Consider the following 18168-nt stretch of genomic DNA (forward strand, 5'->3'; position numbering starts at 1 on the left):
CATTAGTATATCAAAAAGAGCATTGCTCACGACCCCTAGGGGACACCACTGCACACTTCCCTCCAGCCTAAAAAGCAACCGTTCACCACTACTCTCTGCTTTCTGTCCCTTAGCCAATTTTGTATCCACACAGCCACGGCCCCTTCAATCCCATGGGCATCAATTTTGCTAACAAGTCTATTATGTGGTACTTTATCAAACGGCTTTTGAAGATATGGATGTTTTGTACAGAGGAAACAATGGCATTGTTACCTCAGGATATTGTCAAGAAGGCTGGGAGAATGATGCTTACTCACCTTCTGGCAGGAGGAAACACAAAAGATTAAATGAGTTAGGAAAACAACAAAACAAAACAAGCATCCAGTCACAGAAATCAGTATAAACAAAAATGTGCATTTTAACATTGACCAATTGTAACCTGGTCACTCCTCAGTAAAAAAAAATATAGTAATTGCAATAAGTCTTTTAATTATTCAAAATTATTGTTCATGCACATAGATTGCTGTTTAATCTGGTATTCTAAACAAGATTTGATATTCCAGTACACAATCTGAACTCAATTTTGCCTATTATGCTGTTTTCTATACTTGTCCATGTGCGTACCTTACGACTGAATCATCATTAATTTGGAAACTCATTGTATATTTCCTCATACTGAATAAATCCATCAAAAAATCCAGGCAACATTCAAGATGTCAAAGTTAAAAAAAAAGTACAAAAATAGACAAACAAATAACATTGGATGGTCAGAATTGAAGTATTCACTTTAGCTGCAACCAGCTGTTGGAAAAGTAAAACAAAAGCTGGAGTAAAAAAAGTAAATTAAGGCAATAGTTAACAAATTTTTCAATGCAGAATTGAATAGGATTTGGAACTATCTAGTTCCAACAGAAACTGGGTTTAACATTCTCATCACATCAATTCTCCAACAAGTTACATGGCTACATCAGCCACATATTTAGTAAGTTAATGCTTTCAAACTTTTAAACACTAAATATACAACAAAAATCAAATTCAGTGCACAGGTGTTTCAAGTGTGGATAAAAGATTAGAACAAGAGTCCACTACTTGGAACCTTCTATAATTACTGTGTTGTACAGGCAAGGACTTTCAAACAGTACAAATATTGCAGAAATTTTTTCTCCATACTAGGAAAAACATTAAAGATTTTAAAGAGAATTAGGCTACAATCCAATTACATTAATTTAAAAAGATCTCTGAACAATCACAGAACACAAGCATGCGTTACATCAATGGGGGATATAGGTCCAATCTTCAGACTGCTGGAAGAAGAAAATCAAGAAGGAGTCTGTGCTATGGGCTGTTCTTATGCACTTCCTTCAGCTAACTTAGCAGCAGTGGCAGGGCATGACATGGGGAACATTAAAGAAATTTTGTGTCAAACCTCAAGCAAAACCAAACAAGGTACAATTGTGAAAATTCAAGCTATGGCAATCTACTGATCAGTTTCTTTAATCTGCAGGCGTGCTTAAGGACAGTCACAAGGATAGTCCCAATCTTTAAAGAAAGAACTTGCACATAAATCTGGACTCAGAGGGTGACTCTTGCCAATTTTGTTCAAAATTACAATAAACCTACAAATTTATACATTACAAGCTCAGGAAAGAAAGAGAAAAAGGTTGCATTTATCTAGTGCCTTTCACAACCTCAGCACGTCCCAAAGCACTTTACAACCAACAAAATACTTTTGAAGTGCATTCACTTGTAACGTATGGAAAAGCAACAGCCAATTTGCACACAGCAATGAGATTATCACCAGAATATCTATTTTTTTTTAAAGTGACGTTGATTTAGTGAAATATATTGAGCAGGACACTGGGAATACTCCCGGCTCTTCTACAAATATTGCCATGGAATCTTTTAAATCCACCTGAGTGGGCAGCAGGTGCCTCGGTTTAACATCCCATCTAAAAGATGGGACCTCCGACAGTGCAGCACTCCTTCAGTACTGCGTTGAAATGTCAGCCTAAATTATGTGTTCAAGTCTCCATTGTAGGGCTTGAATCCATGACCTTCCAACTCAGGTGAGCGTTACCACTGAGCCAAGGCTGATTTGTTTCTAGTTAAAATGGAACCTTGTGAAAAGGAATCAGTTAAGAGATTCTGTATTAGGGACAATCTGCAAATAAATATTTCAAAAAACAAACTGCATGTACCACAGTATATCCAATTGCAGTCTAGGTAGGGGAGAAAACAGACTGAGAAACACATAAATCTGAGTATAGGGATAGACCTATCAGAAACAAGATAAATGAAACTTGTCATTGCTGACAATTAAATCTAATTGGATCCAAGTTAAAACCAAATCAGATGATCCACATTTTAAAAACCTAAGTGGTTCCAAAATGCTGTCTGGCTCACTCCACCAGTGGAGCACTAGTTGAAACACAGTGGAAGGTCGGGAGAGCAGTTAGGGAGTTCCTGCATTCTGCCAAGTTCAGAAACAACCTTAAATCCAGCCAAATAAGGCCCTTGAAATGTTTATGATACAGCCTAAATAGGTTATACATTTCAGTCTTTCTGGTCTAGTTACAACAGTTGATAAATACCAATAACAGTGCATGTATACAGGACAGTGATTTTTTTTGTGCAAGGCAGCCACAAGAAACCCACTGCCAGAAGATGGTATCTGGCCCAATGGACTCCCCCTGCTACACAGCAGTCTTCAGCTGTTCACATCAATAGCAAGTCCATTCCTAGCTGATATTCCTTTTACAATTTTTTTGTCCTCTCGCTGGTCCATGTAAGTCTGAACAGATTTCCACAGTGCACGGATGTTCCCCTCTCCAAATCCTGAAGCACCCTTTCGCTCAATAAGCTCCAGAAAAAAAGTCTCTTCAGAAAAGATTGGCTTTGTGAACATTTGCATTAGATATCTACAACAAAGGAAACATTTTGGTTATAAAGATACAAACAAAAATAAATTTAATTCCAAGTTGCAATATTTATTATGAAACATGCTAAACTAAGTTTTGTTTCCCACTTCACATACTCAGGGCTATGTTGCTCTGTAACCAGGTACAAGGAAGCACACAGGAGCAGTTTAGGGAAGAGGTGCAGAGAACGGAGCTGCAATTTTGAAAAAACAGGCTAATTCGAGGCTGCGATTCAAAAAAATAAATAACGAGGTACAGGCTCCAATGGTGGTCAATTGTACCAATACTCAGGAGGAACTGCAGGGCAGAAAAGCTGGCACAGACTGTTCAGAGAGTTACTCCAGAGTCACCTGTGGTTGTGCAACACTCATGATAAGTTTACATTAGGTGATCTCCATTATAATTGTGGATATAGGAATTTATAAAATGGAAAAAGGTTGACACAAATGTGACAAAAACATTACAGGATGTGCACACAGACAAGGTTTTTAATAAGATATAGGACGATAAGCATCTGGTCACTGCTCATCGACAGTGCGTTTCCCTAAAATTAACACAAAAGTTAAATTGAAGCCCTCTTCCAGGTAATAACTTTAGTGGTACTAAACTTTACATTTTTCAGAAATTTAGTCAAAGGTCAACAGTGTTGCAAATGCTTTAGATACCAAGTGTGGAATGCAGGTTCTATGCTTTGTGTTGCTAAAATCCCAATTTCTGCCACAGGAAGACACTGGGTAGAGTGTGCCCTAAAGCCATTCTTGCACATCTCCTGAGAGCTGACTCATAGCAGCAGTGAGCGTGTCTAGGATGTTACCCACAATTGGTTTCTGGCCTAAGATGAAAATTAGAAGGCACTCACTAAAAAATGGTCACTTTATTAGATTCTTGCCTTCAATGTTTAATTTAATAATTATACAGACTTAGCGTTCAATTGACCAAGAAGTTTCCAGTAACTTTGCTCCACGGAGAACAAACCTTTTCCTGTTATTAGCTGGTCCCTGACATTTGGTTTCTCCTTTACAATGCTCTTCATCCACCTCGGTATCCAGAAGAATGCCATACTGCGAAAGCAACTCTGCGTCATGTCCCGCTTTCATTATCTCCTGCCGTTTCTCTGTCTGAAAGAAACATGAATGTATACAAGGGATGCAAATTAAGTACAAATTTGGACTTCCTAAATACAGATACCAAAAATAGAATCAAACATTGAGAATGGGGCTAAAACAAAACACACACAGTTGGCAATTAACTCTTTATTCAATGCATTTAAAACTGGGGTGGGGAATGAGTTTATTCACTGTCCTTCAAAAAAAAAACTAGCTTCCAAACTATTGAGTGCTCCTGGCTATTAGAACTATAAAACAACCTGCCTGAAAGGTTCAGTATTTATAGCAACCACTGGCCACCTGCTCCTCTCAAAGGATACTGTAAAAATGACCAAGTGCAACATTATAAAGAAAATCTAAAAAAAAGAAAGAAATCCAAGGTTAGATCACAGCAGATTAGATTGCGCCACTATTTTTTTTTCTCTTTGTATGGGATACAGATGTTTATGGCCTAGAAATTGTTGTTGATAAGATTTATGCTGGCGGTCTTTAAATGTTACAGCTCAGTACAATTAGGAGTGTAGAGTTGCTCATGATTCATGCCTGATTTCCACCTATTTTAAAACAACTGTTAATGTGCAGAGGCTGCCTTGTGCGAACGTGCTTTTAGCTTGCAATTGCCTTATCATTGCAGCAAAATTAGTGATTAAGGGGGAGCACACAAAATTAGAGCCAGCACACTTCACATGTGCATGTGTTCCTACTGAATTAAATGATTGCCTGTCAGGATTGTGAAGGCAAATATTATTTTAATGAGTTTCTGTTGACCGAAAGTTCACAGCAATAGGGATTATTTTTACTGCTTCTCTTACATTTGACTTAGTTGAGGACAGATGAAGCAGGGAGGGGCCGCCAAAGAGGTCATGTGGCACCAAAGGCATATTGTTCAGATCCGCTGCTATACTGCCCATCCCGTCAGGTACCGCCACCAGACGATGACTGCGAGTACTACCTCTGGAGGCTGAGTGTTGAGACAAGGATGAGGGCACGGGAAACAGTGTGAAGACTGATAGGGTTGAATAGCCACCCAATTAAAGGGAAGTCGATACTGATATAAATTCAAGAAAGTTCCTCGGAACAAACAAGTCGAGACATGTCCTTGCCTAGCAATTGACTTCCTACTGTGTAGATGCAAATGGTGTCACTTGAGACCACATCTAATCTCGTTAACTGTTAAAATACTTTAGGTGCATTTGAACTTGCTACTTGGTGAAAGATAATCAGAGCCAACAAGACAAGGGGAAGTGGACAGGGGTGCAATAATCTGTGTGAGATCAAGCTTTGGTGGGAGAATAATAACAACCAGCTCCAACAAGACGCATCACGGCAAAGGGCAAACAGCATCCAACTGCCTTGTGGATGGGGAGCAGTGGCAGGTCTGGCATGTCTCGTTGTGTGAGGCTACACACTCAGCAATCACTCTGATGAAGTCAAAATACAGCTCGCAACAAATGGACAAAAACCTAAAAGCTGCACTAAGTTGTTGTGTGTCTGATTATTCATGCCAGAATTCCAAACTTTGGTGAAAGAGGAAGGCTACAAAGTTTCGCACTGAATGGTGGTAGATGTTTGTTAAGTAAATATACACATGAAGTACATTTACCTGCATTGTGTAAGGCACTTTCTACTAAAATTAGTGCATGCAGCTAAAACCTTGGCCACATCTGTGGCAAGTCAACGATTTCTATTGGACAACACCGTCCTAAAAGACAACATTTTAAGAAATGCTTCTTGCATCAATGCAATGATGACACATTTTGTAAAGAAACCACAAGTTGAGTTGAATGATCAGTTAGTGGTACCTATTCAAAAATAAATATTTCTAGGCAGTCAGTGCAAACCTATTGCTGCTTGACCATCATATTAACTCAATATAAAGAAAGTCACAAATCTAACCTGAAATACTAAAGGAAACACTATCACTAGCCACTTCATTGCCACTCAAAACCTGTATACAAAACTTAATTTTATGCAGACAATAGTATTACTATATTTAATTGTTGCCTTTTGTACATTGCAATTCCATTTTATTTCCTTTGAAGATCAGCAAAGTTGTTGAATTAGTACTGTACCTCACTGTAATATGCAGGTGGGGGAGAGAAAAACTGAACCCCAGCATCTGTAAGGGACTTGCAAGTAGAAACTATGTCAGTCGTGTACAATCCCACATGCTGTATCCCAGCTCCATGGTGCTGCTCCAGAAATGTGTCAACTTGGTTTTTTCCTAAACACACAAAAGTATGTGAAAATATCCAATAACTCTTATATATTTCTTACACATATCAGTGCCAGACTATAAAAAGGGCCGGCTGTGAGCAGAGCTCAACTTGTGCTAACTGCTAACCTCATGTTTTTCTGTTTAGGAATTTATTGCAAACAAAAAGAACAGGGAACACAAAGCCCAACAGTACACACCTCTCCCCGGGTTCAGGGATCTTCTGTGGTAGTGCTCACAGCAACAGGAATCTATATTGTTTTATTCCATGTAAAGAAAGAAAGGCTTGCATTTATACGATACATGAAGCATACAATATGTCAGATCCACTGATTTATGGTGATTAATAAGTCAAATTGCATTTTTATTAGAGTATTGTAGGAACATTGTGATATTTTTGGTCTTGCGTTCTATGATTATGTTTATATTTGCACTGAAGCTAAATCAGTGGCCTTGATTACAATTAAATGTTAGCTTGGCTGTGTAGTTAATTTTGTCTCATTTATTTAAATCCCAGGATACAGAGGAAGATGGGGTCAAAGATTATCTAGATAGGTAGGAGGAACTACGTGCAGCAGTACTGGGAGTTAGAGGGGCTTGTGATTTGGAAGGGTGGCCAAATATTGGGAATGGCGAGTGCACAAGGGTCTGGGAGAACCAGGAGGGGTCTTGCAAGATGTGGTGGCAATGCGAGAGGCAGTTATAGTCAGGGTATTGTAAGAGTAGGAGAGGGGTACTGGTGGATGACACACTGGGGTGAGAACATGGTATTGAGTGTGGCATCACTTGGATTGCAGTGGCAGGTTGTGGAAGCCTTTTGGTGGGGGGGCGGCGGCTGTTGCCTAGTGTGGGTGTACTGGATGTTATCATGGGGATGGATGGAGAACAAGAGACAGCAGTGCTGTGTGGGGTGGTATTGGGTGGCGGGGGGGGGGGGGGGTGAGGAGAATGTTACGGGTACTCAGGCAGGTAGTCTGTTCCTTGCAACGGGAATTTCTTATAACGGTTTTTCCTAACAGTGACTTGGAAAAAGCTGCATTTTAAAAAAAATTATCCTCTCAATATCTAGAGAAATATAATCTCTCCTTTGATAACTAGGATATATCTATGGGGTACGACAGTGTAGTGGTTATAGTAATAACGCAGGAGTCATCACCTCAAATCCCACCATGGCAAGTTGTGAAAGTGAATTCAGTAAATTTGACATCATAAAAACCAAAACGACTCACTAATGTCCTTCAGGAAAGGGAACCTGCCATCCCTAGCAGGCATTTAAACCGGGGATTCATTTGACAACACCATAAGAGGTTGTCTGACACAGAACTAAATACTGGAGCACTTTCCCTATATAGTTCTACATATCTATATATGAATAATACATTCACAGAAGCCACAGGTAATCCCACACATACTATGAACCAAAAAGTGACCTTATGGGTTGATGAACATTAATGCATTTACCATACGTGTGTACACTGAACTCTTGACTTCTAACCAACAGACAAACAACACTCTGACAGACCACATTAAGCTACAACTACGAATCAGGTTTATTAACAAAGTTAGTAGAAACAAAAGTCAATCTACAAAATATAATATAAAAACAAAGCATTTCAAAGTTCTGGCTAATCTCTGTACTATTCCACTTTTACTTTGGACCGTGATGAAGCTTTACATGAGGCTAAGCTTTCATGGAGTCCTTTGTTAACCTCTGCCCATAAAACAGTACAACAAGGGAACTGCTGAACTCGGCAAGTGCTCCAGTATTTATTTCTCTGTCAGACAAGCTTTTATTAGGGTGCCATCAAATCAACACCCTGGCTCAAATGCCCGCTACAACAGGCTCAGAAGCTCAGTGGGTTAGCAATCGCCTTCTTACAGCCTGGTAGTTAATGTTAATTGATTCTAACAACTGGGTGAATTTTGCAACCAATATTCCTCAAGTAATCCACCGAGGCAGGAATGACTGATCTGCCTTTGATGGCATCAACACAAGACTGATGTGTAACACCCCCTCTCCTCGCAACACGCAATAATCAAATTACAGGAATCACAAGCTGGCCAGCTATCAAAATTCCATTAAGAAATGTTAATAGTCTTTTACAAGATTTGAAACAAGAGACATCTCAAATCCATAACAGCAATCACTATCAATGTCAGATATAAAAAAGCAGAATAAGGTAGCATGAAACATTCTGTAAGGCAGGAGACATGGCCAATAATCAGTAAACCAAACACTGCTCCAGGTGGAGATGTTAAACCAATGCCCCACCAGCCTGCTCAGGTGCATGTATGATACTATTTGAAGAATAGTGGCATTGTCCTACTGCCCTGACCAACATTTATCCCTCAATCAACACTAAAAACAAGAGATTAACTGGTTATTTATCACATTTACTGATTGTTGGATCATTGGTGTGCGCAAATTGGCCGTCATATTCCCAGCATAACAGTGACTTCGTAAGTACTTCATTGGCTGTGAGGCACTTTGGGCCATCCTGAGGACGCATAGTATAGATTAAGCTATATAAGTTCAAGTTGATCTATCTTTCTTCTTTAGGCCTACTTCTAACTCTGGGTGTGCTAATTCTATTCCCTTTATTGTACACCGACACCACTTATTTTTTCCTCCCAAGATGCAATGCTTTATATTCCTCAGTATTAAATTTATTTTGCCATTTCTCTGCCTGATTGCATAACTGTACACAATAGTTAAAGTGAGGTCTGACCAATGCATTATAAAGCCCCAGAATAACCATTTTAGACTTGACCTCTGCTGTTCTGGTAATGCACCCTAACATTCTATTTACTTCCCCACAGAGGCTCAAACCTTCTGCAAATTCTTAACTGCATCTTCTGTTTCGACTGCTCTTCCTATTTTAATGTGAGGAATCTTACAACACCAGGTTATAGTCCAACAGTTTTATTTGAAAATCACAAGCTTTCGGAGGCTTTCTCCTTCGTCAGGTGAGTGTGACACCTGGTGTTGTAAGATTCCTTACATTTGTCCACCCCAGTCCATCACCGGCATCTCCACATCATATTTTAATGTGGACTGCAACTTTAACAAGCTTACAATTGCTTTCTACATTCAGGTAATTTATTATCTAGATATACAAAAAACAGCAGGGGTCCAAGTACTGACCCCTAAAGTACTCGACTCATTATTTTACCACACTCTGACATTACATCTCTCAGATTACTCTCTAATTCCTATTTTTTATATTTAACTTTTTTTTAATCCAGTCCCATGTTCTACCCTGGGTTTCCATGATTTAGTTTAGAAGTTTTTCATGTAGAACCTTGTCAAAAGCTTTCTGAAAATCTAAATAAATCAGTTTATAGGGGTTTCCTATACCTATTTTATTAAAAACATCTTCAAAGGAAATGGATCTTCCCTTTCTAAATCAATGCTGATTGTTTGTTAAGCTATTGCTAACATAGGTTACCCTCCAGCCTGCTCCTTTAAAAAGTTTCCATTACTAATGTTAGGCTAATGGGTTGGTAGTTGCCTGAATCAAATTTGTGCCCCTTTTTAAATATTGAGACTTGTGTTCGTTTGCTTATAATCACGTGGAATGTCACCAGTATCCATTCTAGCCAATGGCTCAAATATGGAAGGAAAGGTTAAAGGTCAAATTAGATCTTCTACCAATTAATTGAAATGAAAATGACCTAGTTATATCCAGACGATTAATGTAATATAATTAAGGCATTTGACAAAAAGATCTACAATTCGTATTGGAAGACATTATGGGCTTGATTTTCAAATGGCGGCGGGATGGCAGCCGGGGGGGGGGGGGGGGGGGGTCAATGGGCGCGCAAGTAACCCGACCAATAAAATCTTACCATTTCCCACGCAATTGTGAGTTAATTGGTGGCCCTTAACATGGCTTCCGGGTTTGCCGTCCGAAAGCTGCGCAGCAGGCGGACTGCGCACCCGCATCACAGGCTGTCAGCTGGAGTGGCTCCATTTAAAGGGCCATTGCTCCAAAGACTTTTGCTGCAGCAAAGACCAAAAAGGCACAATGGAGCAGAACAGGGGAAAGGCTGCTCCAAGATTTAATGATGCTTCACTGCAGCAGCTACTGGCCGGGGTGAGGACGAGAGGTAAGTGTTTTACCCCGCGGACGGAAGGAAGTGCCCTGCCTCTGCCACCAAAGAAGGCCTGGCTCAAGGTGGCAGGTCACCAGCAGCAACAGCAACATCTCCCGCACCTGGGTCCAGTGCAGGAAGTGCTTCAGTGACCTAACTAGGTCAGCAAAAGTGCGTACACTTATTGATTCTCCTGTATTCTGTGTTCCACATCACACCACTCTCTTCCAACTCATTCTGCACTGCCAAGACTACTCCATCACATCACTCCTCATACCCACTTAAGACTCATCCTCAACTTACCTGCACTTCCTCAACACATCTTCACCACCCATTAGTCACCCCACTGCTACCACTCACCCCAATCCTCATCCAATGTCATGGTGTGGAAGTGCATGAAGGGATACTTGACCATATTAATGTGGAAGTGCACGAAGGGATACTTGACCATATTAACTCTTTATTAACTCACATAATAGGTTAGCTACAGCACACAGAGAAGCACAATTGTGTAATTACGTTTAAGCCTTGGTATGTTGATAATTAAGTTAGCTGAACAGGTGCTTAGTACCGTCTGGTCCCCCTAGCAGATAAGGGTATTGCTGACTACAAAAATATAATAAGAATACAGTTTCTTGAAAGGCCATGTGGCCTTGAGACTGACTTCAGCCCTACTGATAACCAGGACAGAAATGTGGGGAGGATGGGAATGCTCAGGCCTACGTGCCAAAGTAATAAAGGGCTATGGACGTTCGGGGGGGGGGGGCAGGCTCACTACTTGATTGACCAACTACCTGAGCCAATAAAGAATGTACGTGCACACCCATATTCTGTGACAGGTGGGCGTTGTTACTGAGCTGTATAAACGTGAGCTGTTTCTTGAACTCAGCGAAGATGTATCCTCAACCATTGTCTTGAGGTGCTCTTTCCTTGTATACAAGTTAAAATAAAATTTTCTCTTTGTACTACTGGTTTGGGTGTTAATGCATTGGTATAGTGTTAAGTTTCGACAATGGCTCTGTCTATACTCACCCTCTGATACATCTCTTTCATGGTCAGCCTCACCCAAAGCAATGCATTCATCAGCTGGCTACTTCACTATCACTCACTCAAACGTCTGTACTTTCTACCCTTCAAGGAGAGCACAAAATGCACGTGAGAGGGCGAAGATTGGAGGAGGGCCACAACAAATAGTGGTCCTCAGAGACACGGAGCAGGAGGCCCTGGAGATCAGCCATACCCTCGAGTGCCTGTCGGGGGACACCGAGACTGGCACCCCACAAACATCTGGTGACACAACTTTAACATTCATCACACACAACATGAATTGATGTTAACAATGCTTGCCATGTTGAACACCTTAGTATACTCATCGCAACATGACACATCTGTGATGATGCCTAATATTGCCTTCTATTCTTTTACAGGCCCTTCAACGACCACAGTGACGGCAGGGGGTGATTCCTCAGAGGAGCTCCTGGCATCTGACGGTGCACCGTCACATCATAGCGAGCTATCCACCAGCGCAGATACTCACACCTCAGTGGGTCCTAATAGTCAGTTATTGGGTTGGCACCTGGTGAGTCACCACACACAAGTGAGCACGAGCTGGTGGCAGGGGCAGCTGCAGAGAGTTCGCGTCGGTGGGCGCACTCCTCTCCAGGCTCTGCTAAGCTGGATGCAGATGCTGAACCCCGGGGGCCATCCTTTAAAAGAATGATCGAGGGACAGCAGCACATTTGCGAGGTACTGGAACAGGTGCCACGCGCACTCTCCACAATAATGCAGAGGATAGAGGAGTCCAGCTCCTGCATTAGTGGAATGGCGGCACAGATAAGTGCGGAAATTTCTGAGATGAAGAGAAGGCTAGCCTCCGTTGAGCTTCAAGCATGGCTCACAAATGAGTCCATTCAGGCCCTGACAGCGGTCGTTCGGACTCAGGGTGAACAACATTTTGCTACCTTAAACAGGCTGACAGATGCCTTGGAAGGCATCACACGTCTTCCAAACTGTTCTCCAGCAAGGTGGTAGAAGTGATGTGGGCCTGGCCCAGAAGAGGGGACGCCACTCAAAGTTCTCCCACGTCTCACCCGTTGCCCCCCTCTCAACCTGTACCCACAATGCTGCCTCCTCTCCAGGTGGCCGAGTCTGCCCCTGCACAGGTGCAGGTGGAGCAGTGTTTGGAGGGGCCCTCACGGGCTCCAAACCCCAGAGGACGTAGGCCAAAAGCATCTAAGTAGTCGGGGCATGAACATGAGCAACCTGCCACTACCTCTGCTGCAACTACAAGGGTTGCACCACGTAGAAGTGGTAGGAAGAGGAAGACTAAGGATTTGTGAGCACAAAGGGTATGCACATGGGTGCCTGACAGACTGTTTTTGTTATATTTACATTAAATCTTATCATTCTCATCGCTACTGTCACGTCTTGCCCATTCTTGACTGGCTTTTGTGATAGGGCCCTTTCATGAGCTTCACCATGAATGGTGACACTTGATGTCACCCATTGGGTCACTTTACAGTGGATGTATGTGTAGTTGCAGGACTGTTTTGTGTGTGTGTGTTGGGGGGGGGGGGTTGCTGGTGTTGGTGCTGCCCTTTCCAAGTGGTGTGAGGACTGGACTCTTCACACTTTCAGATGTTAGAACCATTCACATATCAGTGACTCCCTGCCTCACGAGCAGCCAGGTGAGCCGCTGGTCTGGCCATGGATTTGTCCTCATCCTCCTCAATGTGGATAGCAGATGTGGATGGGGCCTTCTCAAGCGACACCCTCTCTGTTGTGCCATTTTGTGCAGGACAGAACACACTACTATAATGCGTCCCACTCTGTGTGGTGCATATTCAAGCGCTCCCCCAGAACGATCAAGGCACCTAAATTGCATCTTGAGCAGCCCTATCGCATGCTCAATTGTAGACCTGGTGGTGATATGGCTTTCGTTGTATCGACGCTGTTGCTCGGTGATGGGGTTCCTCGGAGGTGTCATGAGCCACGTGTGCAGGGGGTATCCCTTGTCCCCGAGGAGACAGCCCTTAAGGGTGTTTGGTGCGTGGAAGAGTCCCAGGATATTGGATTCCCTCAGAATGAAGGAATCGTGGCAGCTGCCATGGAATCTGGAGCAAATGTGAAGGAATCTTTTGCGGTGGTCACAAACGAGCTGAGCATTGAGCTGAAGTGATACCCCTTTCTGGCTCGTGTGAAGGTGCTCTGATTGCTATATGGGTGCAATCGATTGCACCCTGCACCCATGGAAAGCAAGCCCAAGAGTGGAATGCCACTGCCCTCTCTGTCTGGCTGAGGTCGTCCATGGGGAAGCTGACATATTATGAGGCCCTGCAGAACAAGCCATCAGTGAGCTGCCTTATGCACAGACGACTGAGATCCCGCAGTGGCACACTGGAATGATCCGGAGGGAAGAAGTTGAGGGCAGTGGTGACTTTGACAGCGACGGGTAACAAAATGCCACTCGGCCCAGCCGGGAGCAGCACGGCATGAAGGAGGCTGCAGATGTCTGTGACCACCTGGCAACTCACTCTCAGCCTCCGTATGCACTTCTCCCCAGAGAGGGTCAGGAAGCTGAGCCTTGGTCTGTAGATCCTCTGACGAGGGTAGTGCCTCCAGTGACGTCACTCTCTCTGTTGTTGCCCTCTGTGTTCTTGTGCAGGTGCCTGTGGCGCAGCACTCTGTTGTGGAGCTCCACGTGGCAGAAGTGCACACTGTGCCTGGCAAGGCTGGTGATGTTGCTCGTCCTCAGATGTAGTGGTGAATGCAACCATGGCGCCCCCCCATCCTAATAGTGTCAGTTTGAGGGGGTCCGAAAAGTTGATAAATATGTGTCAACATAACATTTCTGAGTGGAAACTAAGAATCTTCAGTGTAAACACAAAGATCTCCCAGCCAAAAGTTTGTCTGAAAGAACAGAGTGCCCTGCTGCAATAATTCACCTTTTATCCCCACCTGTCAAATAAGCATTTCAATGTCCAACTGGCTGCTGGCTGAAACACGTCTCCTAAAACATGGGAGTGTTTCCCACAGCATGGGAAACACACTGAGGCTGGATGAAAATCGGTCCCCTCCCTCAATCACCATGAAATTAACTACTTCAAAACTATCTAAATAACCGTGTTAACTATCATCCCGCCGGCTTTAATTGCCAGTGGGACTTCCGCACGCACACAGACATGTCTGTGGGGAACCTGCTCGGGATTTCCCCGATTTTCAGAGCCCCCCTGCCCCCAATGCACCCGCACTTCAGCTTGAAAATCGAGCTCTGTATGTGAGGAATGTCTGAATTTATCCTTGCCTTAAAATGCAGTCGTATTCAAACAATATTACTTTACAATCTGCACAAATATGTAAAGATTACTTAGGTACCAATACTGTAAATAATACTGTACCTTGATAGGACAACGACTCAGCAATCACAAACTTGCAGTCTATTTTCTTCCCTTCAGTAGCAGGGATTGACATGCCAACCTCACTGCATTTCCAGTACTCCATAGCAGTCAAGCGCAGACCAATGTCATTCCCTTCAATGACATAACCTTCATCTACATCTTCATTTCTGGAAAAGTTTTAAAAAATTATTTGACACCATCACGTTTCAAATTATTCACATCAAAACCTCTAAATAATTCAGATTTTTTTTTGTGTGGGTTACTCCCAAAACAGAAAGTTATACATACAACTTCCCGAGAACAGCTTTGTTGATTGTGAAATTACACTCCGCAACAATTACAAAAATTGTATTTATATAACCTTCAATGTAAAAAATATCCTAAGGCACTTGGCGGGGGTGGGGGGTGGGAAGGAGAGGAGAGGAGAAAAGAAATAAATAGGAATAATAGGAATAGATAATAGAATGGATTCTTGATCGCAACAATATGTTTTGGAGGAGTTTTTTTTTAAAAGGTGGAGAGGCGAGGCAGATAAAAGCTAGACAACTGAGAAATTACTGAATGTTGAGCATTGTTTTTAAAGCCTCAGTTGTGCTTCATATAGTGCATATAGTAGAATTGCTTTTGTAAAAGGCTTCAGCTGCCAGTGCTGTGGAACTGTCCTATTTACACTACAGGGTGGATTCCATAACACTGACAGCAACATGAAAATAACTGTGCTCACAAGCTTCCAAAGCTGTTTGAAAGTCATGGCTGTGACTTTCATTTCTGGGCATTGACCGTCTGCAATGTCTAGGGAAGATCAGCAGAGGCTAGCAAGGTGAAGGCTGTGTCGGTAGCCTGTACAGGCAGTCTGAATGTTTATGGACATGCGTCTTTCTAGAAATTATAAACAGTACCGGTTTCATATAATGAGGAGATCTGATTGAATTGTAAGAATAGGTTACAGGAAAGTGGGGTCCGACAAAGAATCTTATCCCAAAACGGGCTGTTACCTATCAGGTCCTTATTTACATGGGAGAGCACGATAGAAATGGTGGCTACTTTGTACAGATTCAACCACTCAACGTGGATGTTGGAGATGGGAGTTTGTATTGATAAAATAACTTTTTTTAAATGCTGAGAATCTAAAATAAAAAATGCCTCACCATCCAAATAGAAAAAAAAGATGGTTTAATGTTTAGGGTAAAAGCTCGGTCACAAATGGGAGGTAAGTGAGCCCAATTGTAGAACTGAACAAACCAACTTTAGCACCTTTACCATAGAAAACTTCCCCAAGATGAAAAATGGATGTTGAGCAGTAATGTGAAAAATAGAGGAAGTGACCAAAGCCACGGGTTTTAAAGTGGGGAGTGTTCCTGAATGTAGGGCCAAGATGGCTTTAAAAACTCCATTACCAAAGGTGGAGGGAGGGGAGGGAATACATAGGCCAGAATCAAAGGAGCGCAAAGCACGTGCTGGCATGTAGGGCTAAATGAGATTGCAGAGGTTGTGTGAAGGCAAAGCAGGGGGCGGGATTTGTAAATTTAGACTTTTAATTCAATGTGTTGGAGGACAGGGAGGTCAGTGAGGATATAAATAATAGGATTTAGTGTAGGTTAGGATGTGGACAGTGGACATAAAGAAAGACTTGCATTTATATAGTGCCTTTCACAACCTCAAGACGTCCCAAAGTGCTTTACAACCAATTAAGTACTTTTGAAGTGTAGTCACCGTTGTAATGTAGGAAACGCGGCAGCCAATTCGCGCACAAGCTCCTGCAAACAGCAATGAAATAAATGACCAGATCACCTGCTTCAGGTGTTGATTAAGGGATAAATAGTGGCCAGGGCAACTGGAGAAACTCCCCTGTTCTTCTTCGAATATTGCAATGGGATCTTTAGGTCCACCTGAAAGGGCAGACAGTGCCTTGGTTTAATCTCTCACCTGAAAGACAGCACCTCTGACAGCGCAGCACTCCCTCAGTACTGCAATTGTGCTCAAGTCTCTGGAGTGTGACATGAAACCACAACTTTCTGACTTGGAGGCAAGTACTACCACTGAGCCATTGAGGAGTCTGTATTTGTAGCAGGTGGAGCTTGGGAGGCCAGTAAAGTGAGTGCTAAAGAGGTTGAGCCTGGAGGCAACAAAGGCACAAATAAGGGGATGAGATAAGGGCAGAGGCAGAAATACCTCAAATGCTTTGCCATGGATAGGAAACAACAGATAAATGTGTCATTTAATCACTATAGATCCATCTGTTCACATGTAAGCACTGCCACTCTTGCTGTAAATGACTTTCAGTCTTAACAGATAAACAGCAAGAGTGGCAGTGCTTTCATGTGAACAGATGGATCAGCGATTATTAAATGGCACATTTACACAGGTCACATTATCCACATAACTACTGCTGCACTTCAAAGTAATCCACTGCACGTTGAGCAGCTGAGGCTGATAAAGTGCTGAGAGTGGATAGAAGCCCTTCCTTCTTTCATTGAAACTCCTCCACCCCCACTCACCGGTTCATGAGGAAGCGCTGGAAGCCGAAGCAGCTGCGGTACCAGTCCAGGATCTGGGCGGTGCGCTGCCGGGGACACGCGTAGGTGATGTGATCGAAATGAGTGATTGCCACCGGCCCTCCGGCCTCCTGCTCCCACTCCCCACCAGAAGGCGGCGAGCTGAAGCCGGGCAGGAAATCACCACAATAGCCGGTTCGGTCGATGAGCGTGTGTCGGATGTTACCGACCACTGAACGCACCACGGAATAGGTGACCCTGCCCAGCTCGTCCTCCACGGGGCTCGGCGGCACCAGGATCTGACAGCCCAGGCCGCCCAGGCGCAGCGTCGCCCGCTCCACGTCCTTCACCTCGAAGGACACGTTACAGGCGGTGTCTACCACATGGGCCGGAGCCACATCGTACAGGAAGCCCCGGGGGTCCGGCTCCGGCTCCGAGCACAGGCCTCCCGGGCTCTCGTTAACGATGAACACAGCAGAGCCTTTCCTGAGTACCAGCTGCCTGGCCTGCTCCGTCTCCCGGCTGCCGCACAGCTGGAAACGGAAGCTTCGGACTAGGTCGCGGGCCAGGCGCTCGCTGTTACTGACGTGAAAGGCAAGGTGACTCAACCGCTGCACCGGGGCCGCCATCTTCAGGGGCAGGGAGGACGGAGCCGGGCCTGGGAGCCCGCGGGGGGGGGAGAGGGCGGGGCCTGGGCGCCAGCGGGGGGGAGTGGGCGGGGCAGACCAGACCATCGTTCGCAGCAAACTACCTAGCTTTCAAGAGAACAGCGTCCACGACGCCACACAACCCTGCCACGGTAACCTCTGCAAGACATGCCAGATCATCGACACAGATACCACCATCACACGAGAGGACACCACCCACCAGGTGCATGGTTCATACTCCTGTGACTCGGCCAACGTTGTCTACCTCATACGTTGCAGGAAAGGATGCCCCAGAGCATGGTACATTGGCGAGACC

General features: G+C 43.7%; 1 protein-coding gene across 1 annotated transcript; it reads right to left on the bottom strand.

Moving 5' to 3' along the window:
- Window positions 1-448: 448 nt before the first annotated feature.
- hpdl (4-hydroxyphenylpyruvate dioxygenase-like) lies at window positions 449-17885 on the bottom strand. The gene is made up of 5 exons (XM_068002323.1): window positions 17209-17885; window positions 14711-14877; window positions 6076-6227; window positions 3873-4015; window positions 449-2897 (listed from the first exon to the last, which is right to left on the bottom strand). The coding sequence occupies exons 1-5, from the start codon at window positions 17832-17834 to the stop codon at window positions 2687-2689; spliced, it is 1299 nt and encodes a 432-aa protein (XP_067858424.1). The 5' UTR covers window positions 17835-17885; the 3' UTR covers window positions 449-2686.
- Between the last annotated feature and the right edge of the window lie 283 nt (window positions 17886-18168).

Source organism: Heptranchias perlo, chromosome 21, assembly GCF_035084215.1.
Source record: "Heptranchias perlo isolate sHepPer1 chromosome 21, sHepPer1.hap1, whole genome shotgun sequence".
Classification (NCBI taxonomy): Eukaryota; Metazoa; Chordata; class Chondrichthyes; order Hexanchiformes; family Hexanchidae; genus Heptranchias; species Heptranchias perlo.

What these genes read in the sequence shown, in the direction of transcription:
- hpdl (XM_068002323.1), bottom strand. Translation starts at nt 17,834, where the DNA reads ATGGCGGCCCCGGTGCAGCGGTTGAGTCACCTTGCCTTTCACGTCAGT. An exon ending in TGAGTCGTTGTCCTATCAAG is followed by an intron (nt 6,228 to 14,710) that starts GTACAGTATTAT and finishes TTGTGTGTTTAG; the next exon opens with GAAAAAACCAAGTTGACACA. An exon ending in CACCTGCATATTACAGTGAG is followed by an intron (nt 4,016 to 6,075) that starts GTACAGTACTAA and finishes TGTTTCTTTCAG; the next exon opens with ACAGAGAAACGGCAGGAGAT.